At 36.8% G+C, this 24,041-nt stretch overlaps 1 protein-coding gene across 3 annotated transcripts in view; it reads right to left on the minus strand.

The window, feature by feature from the left end:
* Positions 1-521: 521 nt before the first annotated feature.
* CHID1 (chitinase domain containing 1) overlaps positions 522-24,041 on the minus strand; it is a 96,229-nt gene continuing 72,709 nt past the window's right edge. The window contains exons 12-15 of one of the 3 annotated variants that reach the window (XM_041421135.1): positions 5,140-5,220; positions 4,691-4,692; positions 2,813-2,855; positions 531-791 (exon numbers count right to left, since the gene is read on the minus strand). In XM_041421135.1, the coding sequence (XP_041277069.1) occupies positions 2,815-2,855; positions 4,691-4,692; positions 5,140-5,220 (124 nt within the window). In that variant the 3' untranslated portion in view covers positions 531-791; positions 2,813-2,814. Of the gene's footprint in view, positions 792-2,812; positions 2,856-4,690; positions 4,693-5,139; positions 5,221-24,041 lie in introns of all 3 variants that reach the window. The other 2 variants (XM_041421133.1, XM_041421134.1) reach the window with 2 other exon arrangements.

Consider the following 24,041-nt stretch of genomic DNA (forward strand, 5'->3'; position numbering starts at 1 on the left):
CACACAGCACCTCTTGTACCAGAACTGATTTAGAAACAGGTCATAAATTGAAATTACTGTGACTTTGAACTACTTAAGGAATTTACTAACATGACAAAACAAACAGAGCCAACAGCTTAGCTTGTCAACAGCTTTGCTTGATTTTCTACCAGCTTGAGGGAAAGTCTTCAAATTGGTCTCCCCTCCAGACATTTTATGTTCACTTACCATATCAGAAGACAGCAAGATGCAGAGAGTCCAGCAGATTTTAAATTTGCTGGGTGTAATATGATGGATTTATTTGTTCTCTTACTTTGGTTATTACCAGTAGCTCTTTGAAAGGTCTCCGTCTTAAACTCTGATCAGATGGCATCAACTTTCCCACTTTATACTTCTTCTAGAAAACATTTCAGAAAATATTTTCAACTCTGACTCCATCCAGCTACGTTGGTCTGTTTTCAATGACTTGGAGTTCAGGTGCTTTAAGAGAAATTTCTGTGGGTTTTTGTCAAAATTTTATCAGATGCCAACAATCACGTCTGTGTGGCAAATCAAAAAGGATTCTTTATTGGGGAGAAAAAAATGCAATTTTAATACAGATATGATATAAATTACAAAAAATGTTTTAAAAATCACCTCTCCAGGATACCCAGATTAATTGAAGGTGGAGCCTCAGTGAAGCAAATAAATTCTTTCTAAGATCATCTCTCATTTTAAAGCAGATCATAAAAATAGTCCAGGCCTTGTCCCAGTTCCCAGATGGATATTCCAGTGCCCAATTCCTTTGCAAGCTCCAAACGCAACTGGATGGACTAAGAGAAAGACACATAAAGCAGTCAGGTCTCAGTCAGAGATATCAGAGACTCCATACTGCCATCTCTTCATGCCATTACCAGACCTTTTAAAAACATCTACCCTTGAACCAGCTACTGAAAAACCTCGTCTGTATTTCAAATACTCTCTGGTTAGCAAGCAATCATTCAGTCAAAGACAGTTAATCGTACCAGTTAATTCAATGACCTAATAAAAGACTACCAGATAAATTGACAAAATGCCACAGAAATAAATCAGATTTATGAACTATGCAAAGAACTATTCTAATTTAGGCTATCATTTCACAATGTACAGAAATTCTAAGTCTTCCCAGAAATATCTCAGGGGTAAAATAAAACTTTATCACTGAAGACAATCAGAATGACTTGTCAAATACCATCAAGATCTCCTGCCTACCCTTGCCTTTTCCCAGGACAGAGTCACAATTTACATTACAAAAATTCTATTTTAAAGAGATTCTTGGAGATAATAATTAAAAGTATCTCTATTTGAGCTCCAGCCATTGATTCAGAAGATTTAGTTTAGCCATTGGTTAACAAGGGAAGCAATGCCACAATTCACATTCTGCCTTTTTTTTTTTTTTAATTCAAACAAAAATAATTATTTTTCCATCTTTTGCTCTCAGGTTTTCTTACTTTGAACTACAGCACTGCAATGCTTAAACTAAACTACTCACACTAGGGATGTGCTTAAAAATCATTTCCTGGGAATAAGGTATCACAGCATCATTAACAGATACACTGGGCCTGGCATTCATGACTGTGTTTAACAAACTAATGAACAAACTAATTTTGAGCTACTTGTTAGTGAGTATAACATTAAAAGGGGAAAGAAACTAATTTTTTCATGAGGTAATAACATTCAGTGTTTCCAAACCATCTTGACCAGCAACTAAATCTCAAATTATTTCATTACAAGCATGTTGAAAATGGAAAGAAAATCCATTTCTGTGCATTCACCAATCACCACAGTTGAGTGGTGATCTGCTAGAGAGGAAATAATGAAAGAAATGCACAGAAATGAGTTTTCTTAACCTGGTTAGCACTGACAAAATCCTTCCCCGAGGCTGAAGAAAACAGCATAACAGCACAAGCTATCTATTCTCTGATACATTCACAATGAAACTTTCTAACACTCTCAGACATGCAGCACCAGCAAGAACATAGATGGGGGAGTTAATACCCCATATGTGATAGTACTTCCACCCATATTGGATTAATGAGGGGAAATATCCTTTTACTTAAGATAACAATCCAGGAAAACAGAGCCTTAGATCATTTCATACTACTTTAACCACAAAAAAAGTCTCTGGTCTCTGTAAATACAATGTAGTTTCACTACAGAAGCAATTCCCTTCCCATACTAAATGCCAGCAGAGGTTTAACACACTGGATTTTTGAATTTTTTTCAGTTTAATTTGAGAAAGTCTAAAGATAACTTCCTAGGAACTAAGGCTGTAATTACCCATTTTGTCCTGCATGCTGGTCTACTGCAGACTATTGTGTAGAAGTTTTCAAAACACTAAAGTATGTTCCACAGAAACAGAACTGAAGATAACATGGTGATGCAGGCTGACAGGGAGAATCAGGACCCTGTTGCAAAGGAAGGCTAAAGTTCTCCAAGCTTCCAGCCACCATGATGAGAAGGAAAATTTCTTTGGTATCTTGTCTGAGAATCTGCTAACAACATGTCTGATAGTACACGAGCTGTGCACTTGAACAGATCCTCTACAACACCAGTTTGTCCCGGTGTGTCTTATCTCTAGACATGCTTTATCTTCAGAGATCCCAAAAGCCCATTATGCGTGAGAGAAAAAGCCAACCTTCTTGCACAAGCAGCTGAATCTTTGAATCATAACAATTTACGTAACATCTACATGAGGGCAAACTTCTTCCACAAAAGCCTAAACCCAGTTCAACATTTTCTGAAATGTCTCAATAATGGAATGGGTCAAGTAAACATCTCTGTCCTCTTACAGACCTGAGAAAGTGACACCTACCTTCAGTGTTGGGTAGAAGACTGCATGTTTTCCTCCCTTATTTCTGCAAAACAAGAAAACCAAATAGTCACAGTAGCTTTGATAGATACCAGGATTTTAAACTAAGGCTAGAATTCAAAACCAGGTTTGTCTCTTCCAAACTTAACAATTCTGAGATTCTCTGATACTGTGAAAAGGCTGACAGTGAAAACAGGATCCAAGAAGAGATCTCACAACAGAGATGGTTTGATACCATATCATAGTAAACACTGAGATATTTTGCTGCAACTGGATGACAAAACTGTCAGATTGTAACAGGCAGTTGTGCCTGCTAAACACGCATCTGAAAAAGATGAAGACATTTGTTTTTCTGATGCAAACTGTGAAATATTTTCTCCAATTCCCTGAATTACTATCTTTCAGGCTAAATTAACTGCCAGTAGTATAAAATATACAGACAGGGCAAGCTATACTGGGCACAAATACCAAGGTGGCATTTTAAATCCCTAGTAATGAGAAGGATGAGTTACAAAGGGTTTCACAACACCACTTTACCACTTAGGCCAGGAGAAAAAGTAGTGTGCATGGACAGATCAAGAAGGAATTGCTCCTAAAATCTCACAGCTTTCTGCAACTATTTGTAATAGACAGTCTCTGCCTGCAACATGAAATCATTAGGTGTGCTTTGCTTAAAGATTCATGATTTCATTTCTCAGCCGTTGCAGACGTGCAGGATTTCCAGGTGAGAGGCTTCACCAGGGAAGCATACATATTTCAGGCCTGGCTGCCATCCCTGTCCAAAATGATTGAACCTTTGCAAAACAAAGTGGTACCTGAAAAAGAGTTCCCTAAATAACCCTCCCCTGCAGCCAGCTGAACCACTCAGCTGACTGCCAAGCACAGCACAAGTGAAGTTTAGAGTGATTTTCAGACAAGAGTGGGCTTCATGCATCAAAATTCCTCCAGGAAGCCCCAGACAAGAACCTCCAAAGGTTGGCTTCAAAGAAAAAAGAGGAAGTACTACAGACAAGCTATCCCTTTGCCACAAGTTCATTTTGCCATGTAAGAAATGTGATTCAGACATGAATCCCAGAAGCATGCCATTGAAACAGAGTCCTCAGAGTTACACTTTTGAGAGCAAGTTTTCATCTAGCGTTCATTGTGTCTCCAACAGGATTGGACATTAAAGATCAGTAAAACAGAGCTTCTGATTTATTCCTTTTTAGTTAACACAAAAAACTGTAATTGCTTGGTAAAAAGTAATTTTGCAACAGGATACCAAATAATTAAAAAAGAAGGCATACAGATCCCAGTCCTTTCATCCAAACACATGAAAAACCCCCAAATTTAAACACTGCTCAACAACAGATTTTTTTTTCCCTGATAAATAAAAGTCAGAAGAAAATTACAGGCTGAGAAACACCTTGAAAATTAAACTAAAAATACAAAGGTAGGCGATTTGTAAGTTTAGTTTTAATTTTTGGTTTTTGGTTGGCTTTTTTTAATATTGAAAAATATTTTAGACCAGATTGTTTTGGAAGTAAAGAAGTTTTGATTGTTTTTATTAAAAGCTTCTAAAATGTGTTTTACTCTTCCTTTCAGTTGTGTGTCTTCACATTAACAGTGCATTGAGTAATATACAAGACACAGCTTTACAGAAGTAGTAGGATTTGTTTGTATCAGTTTGCATATTTTGGTATTTTTGCATAAAAATAGAAAATTATCAGAGGATTAATAAGATGTTGATGGGTTTATTTATTTGAATCTGTTTTAAATGGATTCTTCTAGATCAGGAATCCTCTTGTCCTTTCACAATGAACAAGGGAGGACAAAGAACACTATAACCCTTAACACTCTTAGTTCTTTCAAAAACTTTATCTAGAAGTCAGTTAGTTTTACTTCTATTACATTTCTCTACAGTCCATTCCATCTAGTGGAAGTTTGTCACTTAAACAATCTCAGCAGTAGGACTTGTGAAACCAGGCTCTTGAACCATATCTTTTTCTCAGAACTATTTTTGGTTGAGTTATTGGTAATCACCAGACAGCTCCCAGTACTCATCTCAGAGCCTCTGATTAACTGACACTCAATAGATAACTTCGATGGATAATTTCTAAAGATATGACTCATCAGTCTTCTCTTCTAAAGATTGTTCTGGTTTATGTAATTTCATGAATCCTTCTCTGATTTTCTCCTCTCGCCCAAAACACTCTTTTATGCTGCAGTTCGGTGTTGACACACAGATACAATCAGCAGAATTTCCATTTGCTGAATTCAGTTGCATACTACAGTCATTAGCCCATGCCCAAAAATATTTGCAGAATGGTAAGTTAATAAATGCAACTCACTTTTTGTATTCAAAGTAGTGTTCAGCAATTTGTTCATCCCAGACAATTTTTGGCTTGTGTTCTTTCAAGGTTTCGATGTACCTACAAATTAAAAACATAGATAAGGAATGAACTTTTCTAAGAAGCAGTTATGAAATTACATTGCAGAAATTTCTAAAGAGCAGTTTTACCATGTTTAGATGTTGAACACAGTATCAAAAATATTGTCTTGTTGACAACTAATTTCCTAAACCACTTTACAATTTCATGTTTGCATTTTTAGGCTATTTTTTTTCTAAAGCGTTGCACATAAATATCTGAAGGGAGGGTGTCAGGAGGTGGTGCCAAGCAATAGGACGAGAGGCAATGGGCAGAAACTGATGCACAGAAACTTCCACCTGAATATGAGGAAACACTTTACTATGTGGGTGACCAAGCACTAGAACAGATTGCCCAGAGAGGCTGTGGAGTCTCCTTCCCTGGAGATATTCAAATGGTATCAGGGCACCATCCTCAGTAATATGGTCCCTGGCACAGGGAACTTGGACCAGATGGCCTCCAGTGGCCCCTTTTTCATTCTGTGATTTGTGTGATTCTGTGAATTAATGTTCTATGATGGACAAATCTGCAAGGACACATGAAGGCACTGTTTTATTACTTCTACAGTCTGAAATCCATATGCCAAAGCACAGGAACTGAAGTCATCCCCTAGGCTGTACACAGCTGTGTCCTCCAATATGAGCCTTATGTCATCAGGAAAGTTCTTCTAGATAAGGGGCTTAGCTAATCTTCTAAAACTGAAATTGTCAAGGAAAGTTCACTGCTAAGTAATTCTGCACATGGCTTTTCCCCATCACTGGCTTCTTGGTATTATTTTTTGCATGGACACTTTGAACACGGAATGACCTATCTCCCCTGACACAAAGTGAGGATAGAGTACTACCTGGACCCAAAACCCTGCAAGGGGAACTGGGGTGGAAGAGCTGCTATGCTGTAAATTTAGCTCATAGTATCCTCTCAGTGCAGAGACACTGTCTGCATTTCTGACAGCAAATCAGACACAAAGCTGCTGGCTGCCACATGTCAGAGGACCAGAAGATGGCAAACTACTGCCAGTGATAGAGGCCACCCAGGTGTCACACAAAAACGAGAAGTCTCATTCCCCTGTCTCTTCTGCATTTTTAACCTGCATCTTTGGCCATCTCTTTTGAAAGGTCTATCAAAGCCATCTCCCACAACTGGTCTCATTCTTGCAGTAATTTCTCTGCTTATGACAGGATGTGGAAGGAAACATTTCCTTCAAATCATCTTCTTTCTTATTAAGAAATTTCCATCAGCCACTATCCTGATTGCATCAGTGCTGAAATTCCAGCTCACTATTACACATCAAGAAACAGAAAAATTTTGTATTGCTCAGTTTGAAAAAGATTTGTTCACTCATTTGGTACTATTCTAAATGCAATTAAAACATTCAGCATTGCCAGGATCATCATCTCTCTTTTGCTGTGGCTTGCTTATTCATATATTGGTAAATTGTTTCTTAGTGCTAGCAGGTTTAGAAAAAATTTTCTTTTGTATTTATGTCAAACGAAGCCACACCAGGCATGGGTTTATCTACATAAGCAAACGCACAGGAAAATACGTGAGCACATGGAAACATGAAGAGCTCTTGCACTCTCCCTCACACACACATGCATTGGAATAATGATCCTTTTCAAACAGGATAAGTTAGACCTTTGGGACCTGCCCATCCCTTTTTAAGACATACAAAAATTTTAAGTTGCCCCACTAGAAACATATGCAAAGAGACATAGTTTTGTATATTTAAAATTTAAGGACAGATTTTAACAAATTGTCCCATTCCAGTAATGACAGGAGACTACACTCATATAGAATATGGCAACAAGATGTTCCAGAGCAGAAAACAATAATTACCAGCCAAGACATCCTGGCACACAGCTTTGTTCCTGAACGTATGACTTTAGATGAGAAATCTTAATTTCACTTGCTAAAATTCCCAACACAATTAAAGAGTGCTCAAAATACTTAGGAACAAGCTTTAAAAATAGAAATGCAAGTGAAACCAATTATTATACCCTTTTCTATTAAAGGTATATCATTATTTTAAACCTGTTAAGGCATATATCACATTTAATGAGCACTCATCCTGACCACGCACAGAGGATTTATTTCCCTTTTTCTGTCTTTAGGCATTTATCCCCACAGTATGTAACAGAAAAAAATGAACAAGTTCATCTTGAAATCACATCTACAGTTATGAGACTAGCTACAAGCTTCAGTTGGGAAAAAAAGAAGTATTAGCCCCCAAATTGTCACTGCTATCCATTAATCTTAGAGAGCCTATTTGAAACATATGAACTTGGTTTTTATTTTTCTTTGCTAAGGACAACAAAAATTCCAAGCACATTGGTCAAAACAATAAGCTCTCATTTACTTCAGTTGCAACTCTATGCTCAATGCCTATAAAAATCAAGCTTTATCTTTTTCAACCAGACACAAAGTTGCTGTGAAGAGTCAGGAAGAGGTGCAACAGCAAACCACATCTATTTCCCATGGGTTTTCTTTTGCCCTAACATGAGAATAACCCATGTAGTAATTTCCCCTTTACTTGATTCCTTTTCTTTCAGTAAAAGAAAGAAGGTAAGAACTCCAATATATGCCATATTATCCTATTATCTCTGTAGTAACCTACCATGTGCATCATAAGTGGAAAGGTTCCTGTGTAAAACTGCAGCACCTCTATCACAACACACTTGATTGACTCAAACTAATGCTTACCAGGAACTCTATAATATATTATCTCCTAGCTGGGGCAGTACTTGACTCCAAATATTTGATATGCACTGGTTAAAATAAATAAATAAACAAAAAAGCAAAATTTGCCATCACAACAAACACCACAAGGGATGTCAATGTGTCTGGGATAGCAGAATTCTAGATAAATTTTCAGGTTCTCAAAGAGGAAAAGAAAGGGGCAAGAAGCTCACCACAGCCAGCTTTCCTTTTTTTCACCCTCATTTCACTCTATACCTTTCAACTCATATTTATTGCTATTTTTCATCCTCTCTTTCTAATTTATCCCTCTTTCTACTGCCTCTGTGCCAGTTCACTTCTGCTTTTATACTGCTATCCAGACTAATTCCTCATCCATTAGCTCCTAACTTACTACCTTTCTTCTTTTACCAAGCTGCCTCAGCAGTTAGGAGAATGAAAAACACTGAAAACTCAGCTTCTCTGCCTTGCACTACATATTTCCTGGGATGTTTGTGACCATTTGCAGAGCAAGTCATGCTTTTTCTGTGGTGCTAGCCTGAAACAAGGTCAGCACAGATTAAGTAGCTGGATTATTGATGCCAGCCTCTACTGAAGCACCAATGCAACATTTAGAAATGACAGATCTGCATGGATCATCAGGAATAGTAACAAAAGGCCAGTGTCACCTGCATGTCCACCTTGCAAACACATGTTTTGACACTGGCTCGCTTAAATTGCCATGCCTTTGTCAAAATGGGCACTTCCTGGTATTCAGAGAAGAACTATTATTTGAGCGACAGATACTCCTGGTTACAAAGACTCTGGGTTAAAACAAACACTTCCTTCTTCAAAGTAAAGGAGAAGCCAAAACATACATATTACGGAGTTGCTGAAAAGTCAGTCCTGCTGAAGATGTGTACCTATGAACAACCCTAATGTGGCTACATCTACAGAGTATTGCACTTTACTGCTTATTCAATGAATAAATAAAGGAACCAGATGAAAGGTTCTCAGGATTTATGTCTGGTGTTCCTTTTCTTAGATGCTTTTCTTCCAAAACATGAAAAATGGCATGGCCCTGGAATATGTTAAGGCAAAATCCACAATCTTTAGTCCCTCTGAAGAAGGTATTTATCTTCATGGATAATGCTATTTTCACTGAGAATATAAAGAAACCAGTCTCTAGTATATCTTTTGCAACAAAAATTTACATTCTAGGAAGAGATAGCTTCCTATTTAATTCTTAGACTAGGATTTATTTATGAAGTTAAACTTTTTAATCTTCAGGTGTTTTGCTTTACTAGTCCTCAATCACTCTTCAACCAAAAAACTTTACAGTGAAAAGGAAACCACTACTGAGCATACATTGCATTTTAACGCTCTTTTCTAACACTTTTTATTTTCTCCCCAGTTCTCACATGAACAAAACTCTGATTAGAAGCAACAGGTCTCTAATCAGAATGAAAGATCATTTTCTTCTGCTATGGAAAATTGAGTTTATCTTCCACTGTACCAAATTTGAGAGATTCAGTCAAAGAACAAAAATACTACCCAGCTTGAAAATCCATACCACACATTTTCTTTTCAGTTTTCTTCAGTTAAAATAGACATAGTTATAGAAATGTGAACCTCCCAGGAATTGTATCTCTGTAACTATCAACAGTGCCTGTACATGGCAAGTTTTAGACTCAGCTGGACAGGGCCCATCTTCCCCCTTTACAGGAGCTGTATCTCTTAATAAAAGTAAGAGAAGTCACACAAAAGGCTGTATTCTAGAGCTCCAGAGTTCCAGTTTCTGGTGCAAAACAATAAGACAGAAATAGCTCCAAAATAATTTTCACAGGAGTACTCCTAAAAATATTCTCAATACACACCTTCCAAAAAAGTACCAGTCCGTTTCCCCACTGCTCTGTGTACATCAGGACACTTGTGAATGGGAAGATACCCATCTTCAAAACAAGATTTTCAGAGGGGCTTTATATCTAACCTGTAAGTCAAACTCCCTTAGATTTAATGTTTAATTTTAGCTACCTTGACACTTGTCATTTAAGGTTTTTCTTAAATTACTTCCTTTTAAGTGAGACAAAATGTCAAGAAACAATACAATCTGGAGACATTTTTTAAAAAAGGTTTAAAAAGTGGGAATTTTTTGGCCTTCTCTGCTCTTTAGAAGGTAATTTCTAAAAAACAAATGCAAAAACTCTGAATATCCTATAAGCTACTGAATTATTTAGTTATGAAACTAACAATTTTGATAAAAGATGCCTTCAATGGTACTAAATAAAAACACAAAAGGAAAAAATTTGAAAAAAGAAATAAGATTTTATACAGATTTTGAGTTCTCAATCTCTCAGTTCCTAAAATTTGCAGCTTGCAAAAGGCAGAGATGCCCTGCAATTTAACCATCTTTATATATTAGCCTTTAAAATACTTTTGAAAGCATGCACAAATTTATGAAAACCCTAGCAGAGTCATTAACAGCATAATGTTATTTATGTGTGTGTGTGTGTATGTGTATATATATACAGCATCACACAGTGCAGTAAAAAAGGTCAACATCAGACTGAACAATTAAGATTTCACCACACTGGTTCCATCAGGATCACTTAAGAACCTTTTTACTCATCTCCTCTCTCCACTCATTAACACCATATTTACAATTTATATGCTTCCAACTTTAAAAGGTGGTAATGTTGATAGCACTATATCCCTTGCTTGCACATTAAAGAATTCAGTTTTTATTAACACAAATCCCACAAGTTCTTTCAAAAGCAAATAGGTTATCCAGGAAAAAGACAGCTACTATGTATGTTCTAGTGAATCAAAAGTATGAACTAACATTGAGATAATTTTTACTCTGAAGATCTATGCATCTGAGAGGAGTCGAGAGCACACTATAAGCCTGTCTATGGGGTATATTATTCAAAAATAATCATTAAGTCTTTAGATTATTTCATGTAAAAGAACAAATAAACACAGTTTGAGGAGAGACATCAATCAGTTATCTGTTAAAATATCCAAGTAGCAGCCTAGAAATGAAAAATCTATAAGCAAGCATCATATTTCTCTAGTAATCTCTCTGTTGCTGCCTGAACCTTGCTCTGTCAGTTTTAAAATTCAGTAAGAACATTTTTACTATTTTAATAGTAATAAGTTTCCAACATAGTAGTTTTTCTGGGTGTATTGCTTTCAGTAAGTTTTATAAAATTATTCTCACTGATTTCTTCACAATACTTCATTACTGACTTGATAGATGACACTTTTCAGCACTTCCACACCAACTTTACACAAACCCACTGACCTTGTACCTTCTGCCATGATGCACAAGCCCAATGAAAACAAGCAGAACCTGACATTTCTATCCTTACCCTGGGCCCTTCAAAAGAGCATCTTGTTCAGCATTCCCAAAGTAATTTGGAAACAATAATATCTTGCTGGACAAAACTGCAGAGAGACAGAAAGTTATTCCTAATATACAGATCTCAGGAGACACAGTAGACAATGTCAAGTTTTTCAGGAGCATCCCTCTCTCAAGAAATAATGAGAATCAAAACCTTCTGGTGCATTACTGTGGCTACAGAAGAAAACATAAAAAATACATATGTCTACATACAGAGCTTCACCTTTTAGTAGTGCCCCTTATTTTCAACTTCACAGAGGTTTTATAGGGAGACCCACCTGAGAGTTTACACAGTGGGACACTGGCAAATTATCCACAGGAATGTCAAGTACAGCTGAAAGTAATACAATGCATGCTGTATTTCTCAATATAACCAAAATGGTGGTTCTTTACCAAAAAAAGACCCCACAAAGTTACAGTTAGATATTGATCTATTAATAGAATTAATCACACACAAGGCAGAAAGGTGTGAACATTTATCTATATATTTCAGATTTTAACTCAAACTGATGGATATGGGAGGGACATACAAAAATCTCCTTAAAGAAAATAAGACCTTGATTTTTAAGTCAAAAAGTATTTCTTAGATAATGAGGACATAACTAGATTGAGGCAGAAGGTTTGCATATCTGTTTGTGTGCCTTCAGTAACACATTGCTGTTCAGCAGCATGACTGTTTCTAAAGGAAAATGTGTTGTTGTTGAAAAGTCAATGTGATTCTTTCCTCAGTCGGGGCCAAACCACTGCACTGACATTACAGAAGCTTAATGCCCATCCTTCATAGAAGAAACACAGGTCCTAATAGATTCCTATAAGGCAATGTATCATCAAGAAACAGCGAAAGTATTAGTGCTTCCTAGACCATACATAAAAACTTACATTCTGCTCCAGTTCACCCAATAATCTGGCTTAGTTTCTGTCTCAGTATCTGAGACAAGACAGAGTGTTTCTGCTTAAAAATCCTTCTCAACATGATGAAAACTAATGTTTGTTTATCCCTACAGGCTTGTTTCAAGAACCAGCAGGTTCACCCTAAAAATAAAATCTCTGAAGATAAAACTGCTAGTTTAAGGGCCCATTTCCTGAAATGTTTAAGTAACACTCAATTGAGGTTGAAGCATTTTCAGATCCATTACTCCAAATAAAATACTGTGCTCTATTCTTCTAAGAACTGACATAATAAGCACTGCATCTGAAAAAGTGGGGCTATTTATCTTTGGATGTGAGGCTGAACAAAGTTCAGATCCACCAATATATCTGCTGCTCAGCTTCAGCTGTAAATAACAAAAAATAAAAAACTATGCTACTTCTGTTGTGTGTCAGATGGGTTTGTTGGGATTTCTTTTACTCACATCACAAAAACTTTACAGACTTTCTTCTTGCTCCAAGTACACAAATCAGCTCTATTTACACAGTGCTACACAGATTAGCAATGAAAACTGTTATATTAGATTTGGAGCCTGGTCAGATTTAGTTAGTCTTAATTCAGTGTACAGGAGATGAAGTTTGATCCACTCCAGTATGAAAATAAATTTTGAGTGCAAACTCATCTACTTTGATGTTCTTAATTCTTCTACACCTCCTTCATTAAAAAAGGTACATATTAAAAAATCACATTTCTTTTCCATCCACTTCTAAAAGGTCAGATGATCTTAATGCAATTAAATACCACTCCTAGTTCTTCCAGTTGCTTCTTGTATCTCTCTTCAACCATTCCTGAATTTAAATCATCCCAACACAACACAAGGTCAATAGCAATGTCATCCAGCAGATTTAAGAAACACAAAAGCCAGCAGGAACATCTTCTCCTCACCCTGTGTCAGGAAAGCAGCAGTGCAGTTCTTCCTCCAAGCCTCCACCTCAGCCAGGCAGGTGCTCATGCCCTGTTTCCAGAGGGTTGCTAAGATGCCCTGGTTGAGCCCCACGCAGGGGCAAGGATACACTTGGTAGCAAAGAAGAAATGAAGGGAGCATTTGGGTGCAAGCAGCAGAAGGCACCAAGGATAGGACAAGGACACGAGTGAAGATGAAGATCTGCTCCCAAGTGACTTAAGTCAGGCAGAGCACAAAATTTGCAGGCTGCAGGACTCTGAGGATGTAAAACTGACCCAGCAACTGCATTTGGAATGAAATGCTTCTGTTGTCTCTCCAAAAATAGGAGGTCACACAGAAGCAGAGCTGTCTGCAAGGAACCAGAACGTCAGACAATGAAATAAATGAACTACAGTGGGAGACTGTACCCTGTAAAAGCTAACCTCTATTTGAATTCCCTTTGCTTCACAAGATGCTGAGAACAAGACACAGAAAAGTATTTGCACTTCCAAGTAGCCTCAGAAGAATGTTCAGGTTCCTTAGCTGACAATCACACCAGGCCTACAATTTCCACTGCTATAATAAATGAGTGGTTTGGCTGCCTAAAGAAACACCATCAAAGGTATTGGCAAAAGGAGGAGCTAAACACCAAACACCTTCTATAAAATAAAAGAAACACAGCTCAGGAATAGTCTTTTTGGCATGCAGTAGTTGTAGAAGCATGGTCATAAATTTAAGTTATCAAGCCCAATACAGCAGACAGTTTCATATGAAAGAAATCATAAATTCCATCCTTGGCAGGGAGGATTGTAACTAGAGAAGTTAACTATCCTAAAGGAAAATCTATGGCAGAGCAGTAAATTTTCCAAACCCCCAGTGTCCCATAAAGATATGAACTATATACTCTTTTCCATCTATTGGGACCAAGTTAAGTGAAGAACAAAGAACACTGCTGCTGGCTTTTTAGTTAATTTTTCATACTTGGCAGAGGGATCTTTCTCCTCTCAATTGACCGTGTACACCAACAGAACTAATGTAAGACTTTCAGACTTTGTTTTTTGAAAAGACAGAATGACGACAAATTCATGCAAATGAGTATTAATCTCTCATAAAAAATGCAAATCTCAGAAGATTAATATATTTTTAACATGCCTTAAAATAATCTAGATATCATATAATTCCTCAATTTTTGGCATGACTTGAATTGAAGACAGGCTATGAAGTCATAAGCTATCTTTTAACCAACGAGAGTGGAGGTTTATGCCCTTTTAAGCAACTATCTTCATCAGGGCAGTTAAATAAATGTTTGAGAACATGAATTTTAAATCTCTTGATATTTAGTTAAACTAATGCATATTCATGTGAAAGTGTTCGGTTTTAAAGAAAAGCCTGGGCACTTTTCATCATGAAAAAACAGCAGAACATCTTCCATATCTTTGCCGTAATTCTAAAAATATTTGCATATTCTAATCTATTTAGTTTCTGCTGAACACACATATCTTGCTTCTGATAAAATTTGCTGAGATTAAGACTAAATTTTAAACCAAAAAGAAATATGCATGAACTTACTTAAAATTATTTCCAAAAGAGCTGTTACTTAAATCAAACAGTAACACTTGGATTGCAAATCAAAGGACAAAATTATGGCCACCAAATTTTTACCTCCTTTAAATTAACTGGAAATTCCAAAATGCAATACTATTTACCTGTAACAGGCATGTACTTATATACTTTTTCAATCTTTAATTAAACAGCACTTATAGCATTAATCCTCTCAAAAGATCTTTGGTTGGCTCAGGAAATTGTTGGCTTAAAGGAAGAATGAAAAGGGCATTATACTCAGTATATGTGGGATCTGTGTACATCTAAATTTTGTTAACATCTGGGGAAGTTAGAAAACAAATTCTTTTGCTGTGCTTGTATGACAGAAGCTTGCTTTTTGTAATTATTTGAACAAATTCAGATAGTTAAATGCTGACAAATTATCCTAATACACTGCTAAAATTAAAACAGTCAGGCATTTCTGTCTCCTAGGTTGTTCCATATGCAAACATTAAATTGCAATAACACTTTCAAAACACTATCACTTTGCACTACCTACACAAGTCATCCAACACATGGAGCAGTCACCAGTACAGCTGTGTAATCAATGAAAGAAAGTCCTTTAAACACTAACTGTAAAGCAAAGCAAGTTAAATATTAACATTATGATATGCATGTAAGAAAGGCAAATCCAGAGAGTCAAAAGCAAGATTAAAGAGCGAAAAAATACTGCAAAGGATCAATTTCTAAAAGCATAGTGGCTGAGAGATGGATACAATGTGGAATGAAGAGACATCTTTTTTTCTTTTTTTTAAAAACACAACTCAGAAACAACTGTTGGGGAAGGAAGCTTTCATTTTCTCTTTCCCTTGTGATTTCATCAGTGAACATTCCTTCTTTCAGAGGCCCAGAAAAAGCATTTGATTGCTTTAATTAAAAAAAAAAATTCTGGTGAATTACGTCTGACAAGATTCTGAAAGGTTCACACCCACAAACAAGTCAACTTTTCTACCTTAAGGCAGGCCTGAGGGGAGAAGTAAAGCTCCACTTTTCATTGCAAAAAGCAATGAAAAAGTTTCAAAACCATATGGCAGACGTAGCACCTGGGAATAACTCCCTGTGCCCTACATACCTAATTAACATGAGCTCTTGCTACAGTGGTACGCACAGAGAAGAGGAATGAATGACCTTGTTAGGTGAAGACACATAAAAAGAGGATGAGAGCAAGGCTTGGAGATGAAGAGAAACAGATGGGACTGTCAGCTGCAGAACTGTGAAGCCCTACAATGCACAAGAATGGATAACATGGGGAACATTGCTTGGATTAGACGAAACAGTTCCAAGTGCAGTCACAGGAAGACTTACTGACCTACATTTGGGATTGGTAAAGCTTTTGCTGTGTGATATTTTAGTTGTACTTACTTTTACATGAAGTGGAGGGCTGTAATCTGTTCCTCTCTCACTCTGCATTGCCGCTACTCCTGTAAGTGGCAGTACTGCTGTATACACTTTGTAGTCTACAAACAACTACTGCACCACTTCAGAAGATCTTTCATTTCAATCCTCCACCCCCTCAGGATGGCACAATTTTCTTTTTAAATAAAGAACCATTACTGCCAGATAATGGATTCTGTACTCAGCATCAAAAATGCTTGGTGATCAATTCCAGGAGTCCTGAAGAGAAATAAAAATTACCTCCTCACACCAACAAAAAAGTGCAGGTTCCTGTCTTAACAATAGGCTCTAATTCAATGAGATTGTTTGAACTTGTTTGGCTGACTGATTTGGGCACTTGCTGATTTGAAATCCCAAATATTATGTTGCTAGAAATCTTTTCTCTCCCACAAAGCTCCGTATTTGTGGATGATGATGGCTGCTGTCTTTGATCAAATGCTCAGAAAGTTTTCATGCAGAAGACCAAACTTGGAGGAAAAGAACCTGCTGCAACACATGACTGACAGAGTACAGAGAAATACCCTGAGAAGTCCAAAATGCATTTTATTGGGCCATTTGTCTATGTGGACAGGGCTATCACATAAATCACACATGTTACAGACTTCCTAAGAGGATGAGAACAAAAGAAAAAAAATTGAGGACAAGAGGTAATTTTTATCCATTAATATTTTCAAGCAAGAAACAGCAATTCAAGCATGCTACATATTTTTTTAGATCCTGGGGAATGAAGAGATAGATTACTAGATCTATTAATTTACATTCACAAAACATATTCTAATTACAAGTAGTTTCTGACCCTTTCTGGCCCCACAGCCATTGCAAGAACCTCTTTTAATTACTTGCCTTTTTTGCAATAAAATACAATTAAGCAGCACTAATTATTTGACACAAGGCATTTTAAGTATGGAAGAGGCTATAACGTTGCTATAACAACATAATTTAATGAACTTGACTGGCAGGCGCTACATATTCTTCTCCTATGGCAGTTTTGTTCTGCACCTCCACTTTCAAATGTATCATTTTGTTCTAATTTATACCTACAATAAAATAAGATTTTGAATAGAAGAGTGCTGAAAGAATGCACAAAATCATCACATTGTTACAGCATTTCGCACCACAAGATAATGCATAAATATTAAGCGATTATGACAGAGGTGGGAAGACCATGGATTAAAATAAAAAATCGATGTGGAAACAAGGTCTTCTTCTGAGGACAGAAGACTGGGATAATGTTATAAATTAAACTAGACAGAAACAATACCAGTCCAGTCAATAATGACAAGGATTTTTTTTTTTGTGATAAAACAGCGACTTATCCCTACATGGACAACTAAAGATGCCATGATGTATAATTATTTCTTAAAAAATACTGCAACATCATTAAAAAAATTGATTTAAAAAAATCCAGTTAGATATCAAAAATTCTAACAACTCTCTAAATTTCTTTATGTGATTCCAGACAATCTTAATTGTGCTCCCCAAAAGGTCACAGAGGGAAAGGGAGGCTAAGAAATTACCAAGTTGGCCTAACTATATTACACGACAGGATTGGGTAACTTCAGGAGCACTTTTCTCAATGTTCAGAACTCAGGATAGATTAAGGAAAGATGAACTGTACATAAGATTTAAGGATAAACATAGAAACATTAGGATTGAAAAATAATTAAAATAGCAATAACCCTGGTTACTAAAACATCAGTACTAAAAAAGTCAGTATATTTACCCACACATATTAAAAACAGAATAGAAAACAACATCACTCAGAAAAAACTACTCAATTTACACCATGGATTATGTTTGCAGAGACATAGAAGAATAAAATACCTTTTTCATTACCCTAGTCATAAGAAACATTAGTATGTAGATTGTGTGCTGAAACTTGTTGAAGTTCATGATGATTTTACAAGGCTGAAGTAGATGCTAAGAGCAAGTTTTGCTCCAATCAGTTTAGTAAATCTAAGTGATATTTAGTAATGAGGCAGCAGGACCTAGGGATTAACTCACAGAACAGTTATGAGTTAAACATTCTATTGCTGGTTTGTTACTCCTCCCTCTCTCTTATGGTCACAGGCAAGTAATTTATCAACACAAAATATCCCCAACAGAAAACAAGGCTGGACGTGCTTTTACTAGACACATTGAAACTTCACACTGGATATCATGCCCACATGAATTACTTCTAACATTATTTTAAAGCCTTACATAAAGAGACTCAGGTCTAATTTGTTTGTACTGTTCATAAAGAAATTCTGAAATTTTAGTTAACATAGGAAAGGGCCATGGAGGATTCAGCAACAATCCTTGCTTGGTGGAAGCCTGATTTCACCATGTTCCTCTATATGAGCCAAATAATTTAAAACTCCTTGCATTATGTAAATGACAAGCTAGAAACCTCCAGAAAACACATTTAGCTAAGCAATGAAGCTGGGGAAGGATCTGGAGCACAGGTCTGATGAGGAGTGGCTGAGGGAGCCAGGAGTGTTTAGCCTGAAAGAAAAGGAGGCTCAGGGAGAACCTTATGGTGGTTTATGAGTTAAATTTGTGAAACAGAATGCCAGTACAGAAGGTTGAGCAGAAAATAGAAATTAGACATAACAATTTATCTGTTTGCTCTCTGCTACTTCCTTTTTTCTTTTCAAAAGCATTAGGAATCACAGAATGGCTAAGGTTGGAAGGAACCACTGGAGGTCGTCTCGTCCAACCTCCCTTCTCAAACTCTACAGCACATTACTCAGGGTTGTGTCCAGGCAGCTTTTGAATAGGTGAAATACCCCATGAAAAAAGGGCAGTGCTTAATGCCTAAGGTAATCTTTATGGTAAAATACCTGATGGTTGTAAAGCTTTTCAGTTTTCCTTTGGCCACAATTAGCTAACTAGAGAATCTCTAAAATTAGCAGTCAAGAAAAATCTACCAGCTGCTGATCAAGCCTTTCACAGCTGGAGTTAAACAGTAAAGGGACCTGGTTTAGTGCACTTGCAGAGGGAAAGAAATCAGATCCTCAGCCCCAGATGATTTAAAACAGAATCAGACAGCAAGACCGTTGTTACAGTACCTCAGAGTGGCCCCCAAGAAGCACTGAATGTGAAAATCAGCTTTAATTCACTAACAGAAAATTAAATACAAAGAAAATGCTGATGAGTGACGTTCTGGTATTGGCTGTCCCAGTGAGGCATGTCAGCAAAGAGAATTAAGTAATTTGTGGACTTCTCCCCTGCTGAACCAGCAGAAGAGGACCTTGTAAAGGGAAGTATGTGGTCTGTTAACACTGATGTGTCAGACAGGACAACGGTTGAATTTAAATGTAATTTCAGAAGAAATAAGAAATTTCTTGGGAGGGCACACCATAGTCTAGTGGTCACACTGTGTTAAACACTCATTCTGTGACAGCATTAGTTGCTGCATTTGAAGTACCTGTAAATCAAAATACTGGGCAGTTTCCTTGCTACAATGAGAGTACAGTGACTGAAAGGAATATTACTAGTGTTTCTAATAACAAAACAAAAAAAAAGTTTTTCTAATTTATGTCATAAAATTAGATGTACAGGAGTAAGTGAACAACCACATCTACAACTGTAAAATTTTCAAAGCCCAGAAAGAGCTGTTTAATGCAGGAGGGAATAGCACTGGAAGAACCGTGGTAATTGAAGGAGCATATAGTTCACAACTTTGAATCAGAGAAGAATATAACCATGTTAAAAGGAGCAAGTAACAAAGTTAAAGTAGTCTTAACACCTGTAAATTCAGCAAAATGTCTTGCTGAGTTATTTCAGGCAAATCATCACAGTATGTCTCAAATGGGCAGTGGTTGAAGTGTACACGTGGTCAAGGTAATTTATCTCAGGAAAAACAGAGCAGTTGGAGGCTGCTGCAATGACAGCTCAGCAAGCTGAAAGAACTGCATCCTGAGGTTTGCAATTGACTGTTTCAAAACCATGTGCACAGTCTTCAAAGAACTGACAAAATATCAAGTTTTCCAAATAGCAGCATTTAGGAAATGGTGTCTGAAAGATGTACTTGAGGATTTCTCACAGGGAAAACCTGAAAACCTATCAAAGCCAAATATTCATCTCACTTTTTGATTACTCAAAATGGTACTCTGTAAAAATCTTCTCCTAGTTCCTGTTTATCAACAAATGCAATGGTAAAGCACACAAATTCAGAAAAAAAAAAAAAAAGAAAAAAGCACACAAAACAAAGTCAGAAAACCTAGAGCTGTGCTCATATAAGAGACATGAATGAAAGTCAAAAGCAGTACACAGCTGCTCTTGTTTGCCATTTGGATATAACAAATCAGACCTGAGAAATTATGATTTATTACTGGTGTTTCTTAAGTCTAAATTTCTATTCCCTCGATGTAAATTACAAAGAGAAATGTTCTTTTTAAAAAATCCTGACTATAAAGGTAAATACACAAGGCCATCAAACACAGATCGAATGCTTCCATCTCAAATTTGCACCCTCTAACCCACTGAGCACTGCCTTGCAGGTGGTCAAGCACAGAGCCTCAAACATTTTCACACATTTTCTTTCTATTAAGATCCTTTGCTACAGAAGACTTCAGGAAGAACTAAGTACTCAAATGCTTTGAGCAACCTGGTTTGCCAACTGCAGAGATCATATCTAAACTGATGGGGAAAAGAGAAGGCTCAGGCCTTAGGAGTTCCAAATCTATCATATTTTCTTTCAAGAGCTGGTAAGGGACAGAGTGGTCATCTGTCATGTCGCTTAAATATATCTACAAGCTTTGAAAAGCATTGAAATGAATAATTAAGAAGATCATAAATTTTGCACTACCCACAAAATGAATGTACTTTATGTTTTTCAAATATAAAAGAAATTCATATTTCATTATAAAACAACATGGATTGTTGGTGGCAGTTAAGATCTGGATTTATGCATTATTCACTCCTGAAAATACTCATTAATTCAAAGACTGTCTGATGGTGTTCATGCCCTTCTGCAACACTAAGCCCAAAGGGGAGTGAAGGTATTTCAATCCCAAAACTTGTGTGTCACGTGGTTTTGCTGGCAGGGCAACTCTGGGAAATACTGGCAAAGCATCCTGACACTCCCAATTACACATTGACCTGCAGCCTACAGAGGGATCAACTGAAAGAATATGGCAAAGCCATGACTGCAGGCACTGTAGCTCCACGCTTACCAGCCCAGCCCATACATGGGAAAGCACTGCACAAGCATTTGGCACGACTTGAGCATTCCCAGGTTCAGCCCCAGGCAGGGTCACTTCCAGAGAATGGCAGCACACAGGTGTGGTAATCACATATCCTCTGAACAGAGAGAGACATAGCTGTCCCAGGAAAATCCTGGGAAGCTGTGGGAAACTTAGAGAAAAGAATTAAAACAATTATTATCTCTCCTTCTGTATAGTTGTCCAGAGTGTGCTGTTCATAGTTCACCAATAATGTGAGAAGTTTTTACTTTGAGACCAATCAAGTCTCACCTTAGAGAGTCACATTATAAAAAGACCCTCAACTTTCATTAAACTAACCTTCTAATTCACCCTTTGAAGACTGGAGTCCTTCATTCCGTCCCTGCCTCAACAGCATCACATGGGTGCATCAGCCCACGAGTTTCTGTTATCCACTTTCTGTCACTGGCAATTGGGAGCAGAGCATGGCTGCAGATTAAAGTGCGAGCAAGTGAAATGACAGCACTGGACGACAACAACTGCTCTGGTGCAAGGGGATTAATCTGGGTGACCAAAGGATGTAGGCATGTACCTCCTCCCAAGGGCAGTGCAAAGGCAGACTGGAAGTAAATTGGGCATACAGATGCATCCCTTAAAGAGAGAACAGCTGCTACATGATTTTTTTTTCCCCATAATTTTCTATTTCTGACGTCTCAGAAGCTTGGCTTTCTCTGACTTCAAACTCTCTCAAGAGGGAAAGAAGATACTAGTAGGAATCCATAGTTCTGCACTGAAAAAGGCTTTTTCATCAAATTACTAGACATATGGACTGTTTATCTGGCAACAGTAAGTGGTTGTTTTCACAACAGAAAGAAGGCACAGCATTTCATAAATATCTGTGTTGTGACCTCTGCAGTTCACTCCATATACAGAAAAAAGGGTAAAAATTAACAAGGCTGCAAAATTTGCTGGTGATATGAAAATGTTCAGAGCCAAATAAAAACCAAACTTGAACAAAATGAGTCACAGAAGCTCAGAAAAACAAACTATGTCACAATAAAATGGCAACTAAAGTTGGATGCCAATAAACACAAAATAATAAGTATTAGAAAAATATATGGGTTCTAAATAAGTTTCCATCACCCAGAAAAATGACCTTGGTGTTTATATAAGTTGCTCTCTCTCAGCATCAGTCTAGCACTCAAAAATTGCCAAGAAGTCAAACAAAATATTAGAAATTAACAAGAAAGGACCACAGAAACAGGAACTGCAAGTGATAAACTGTTTAACTAACTTCATAAAATATTCTGAATGCAGTTCCTAGTTCTGGTGTTTGGAAGCTCATGATAGAACATTTCAACATATCATAGAGCAACATTCAGCTAAGGGTCACATTTAACCAGCCTTTGCCAATTTCCAGCCAACACCACTGTCTGCTACACATTCCCTTGAACCAGAAAATAAATACCAAACCAGAAATCATTTGTATCACTTTGCCCAAAAATACTGTAATCAGTGAGGTGAATGTAAAACTTATTGTGGCTTTAGCACCTATTTCAATTTTGTTTTCCCACAGGGCAAGCATGTGCAATTGTAGTAGATGAGGGAGAAATCTAGGTAAATGAAAAAGTCTGGGACAGTTCCATCAGTCATGGTTTAATCTCCATACAGGAACAAGCATTAACAGAATGTGTCAATCACCAGCAAAGTTTGCGGCTCGGGAGGAATCAGAAAAGAGAGATACTGAATCATAGTCCAACAAGTGCTGGTTTGGTGCATAAGGCTTGCCTGGGAACATACAAAACTCCAAGATGAATCTAAGCGTATTAATTTTACAGTGTTTAGAAAAGCATTAGAATTAGAACCAGGTTCTTAATGTTAATTGCAGCAGATCTGGGACCTTACTGCTCTAATTTGCTCAAATAATTGTACAACATACTTAAAGGATCACAGGTTCTGAAATTTGGTATAATATTAGTTTTTTAGAAATATACACCATGCAGGTATACTAAAAAATGTCATAATAAAAGTACAAGGCATGATTTATCATTTATATATGGTTTCTGTAATAGTAACTAACCATTAAATATGATAATATTTTTTTCTGAATTCAAGTCTGTTAAACCTTGGAATTTAAGAATATTGATGAAATGCCTGTTATTTTTAAATCACTGTTATAGTATTTTAGCAAGTCAACAGAGACAAGATACATTTTCTAGTAATTTGTTATTTTTTCACTTGTCCTATTGAGAGCATATTAATTTTCAAAACAGACTGCATACCAACTGGCTCTAAAAAAGTCACTGCCAATGTAATGTCAGTTAATACATAGATGGGTTTGTTACAATGAGTTTAACTTCTCTTTAAAAAAACCAGTTACATCAGAATTATTTTCCAATCACTGTGATAAAAAACCAGCAAACACATTATTTGCAAAACTCTAATCATAACTTGAAGAACATACTAACATACTGTGGCATTCTAAAACTTTACTCAAGCAAACCAATATCATAAATGTAGGTAGCACTACAATGGTAGAATGGTTGAATATCATGGTTGGAAGTTCACTGAGATTTGCTTCAGAGATTTCATAATTGCAAGTCATGAGCATGGGAGATAACACTTGATGCTGTGAAAGAAGTGCAGACTGATAAAAATTCTGGAAACTTGCAAATGAAACTGAAAGATGAGAATTCTTTACTTTTGTAATGAAAATAACTAAAACTCCATAAATAACAAGCACTTCAGAGATCACAAAGCACACATATTTCTTGCCAGTTTTCAGGTTTA

Source organism: Onychostruthus taczanowskii, unplaced genomic scaffold (assembly GCF_017590055.1).
Source record: "Onychostruthus taczanowskii isolate IOZ18803 unplaced genomic scaffold, ASM1759005v1 scaffold69, whole genome shotgun sequence".
Taxonomy (NCBI): Eukaryota; Metazoa; Chordata; class Aves; order Passeriformes; family Passeridae; genus Onychostruthus; species Onychostruthus taczanowskii.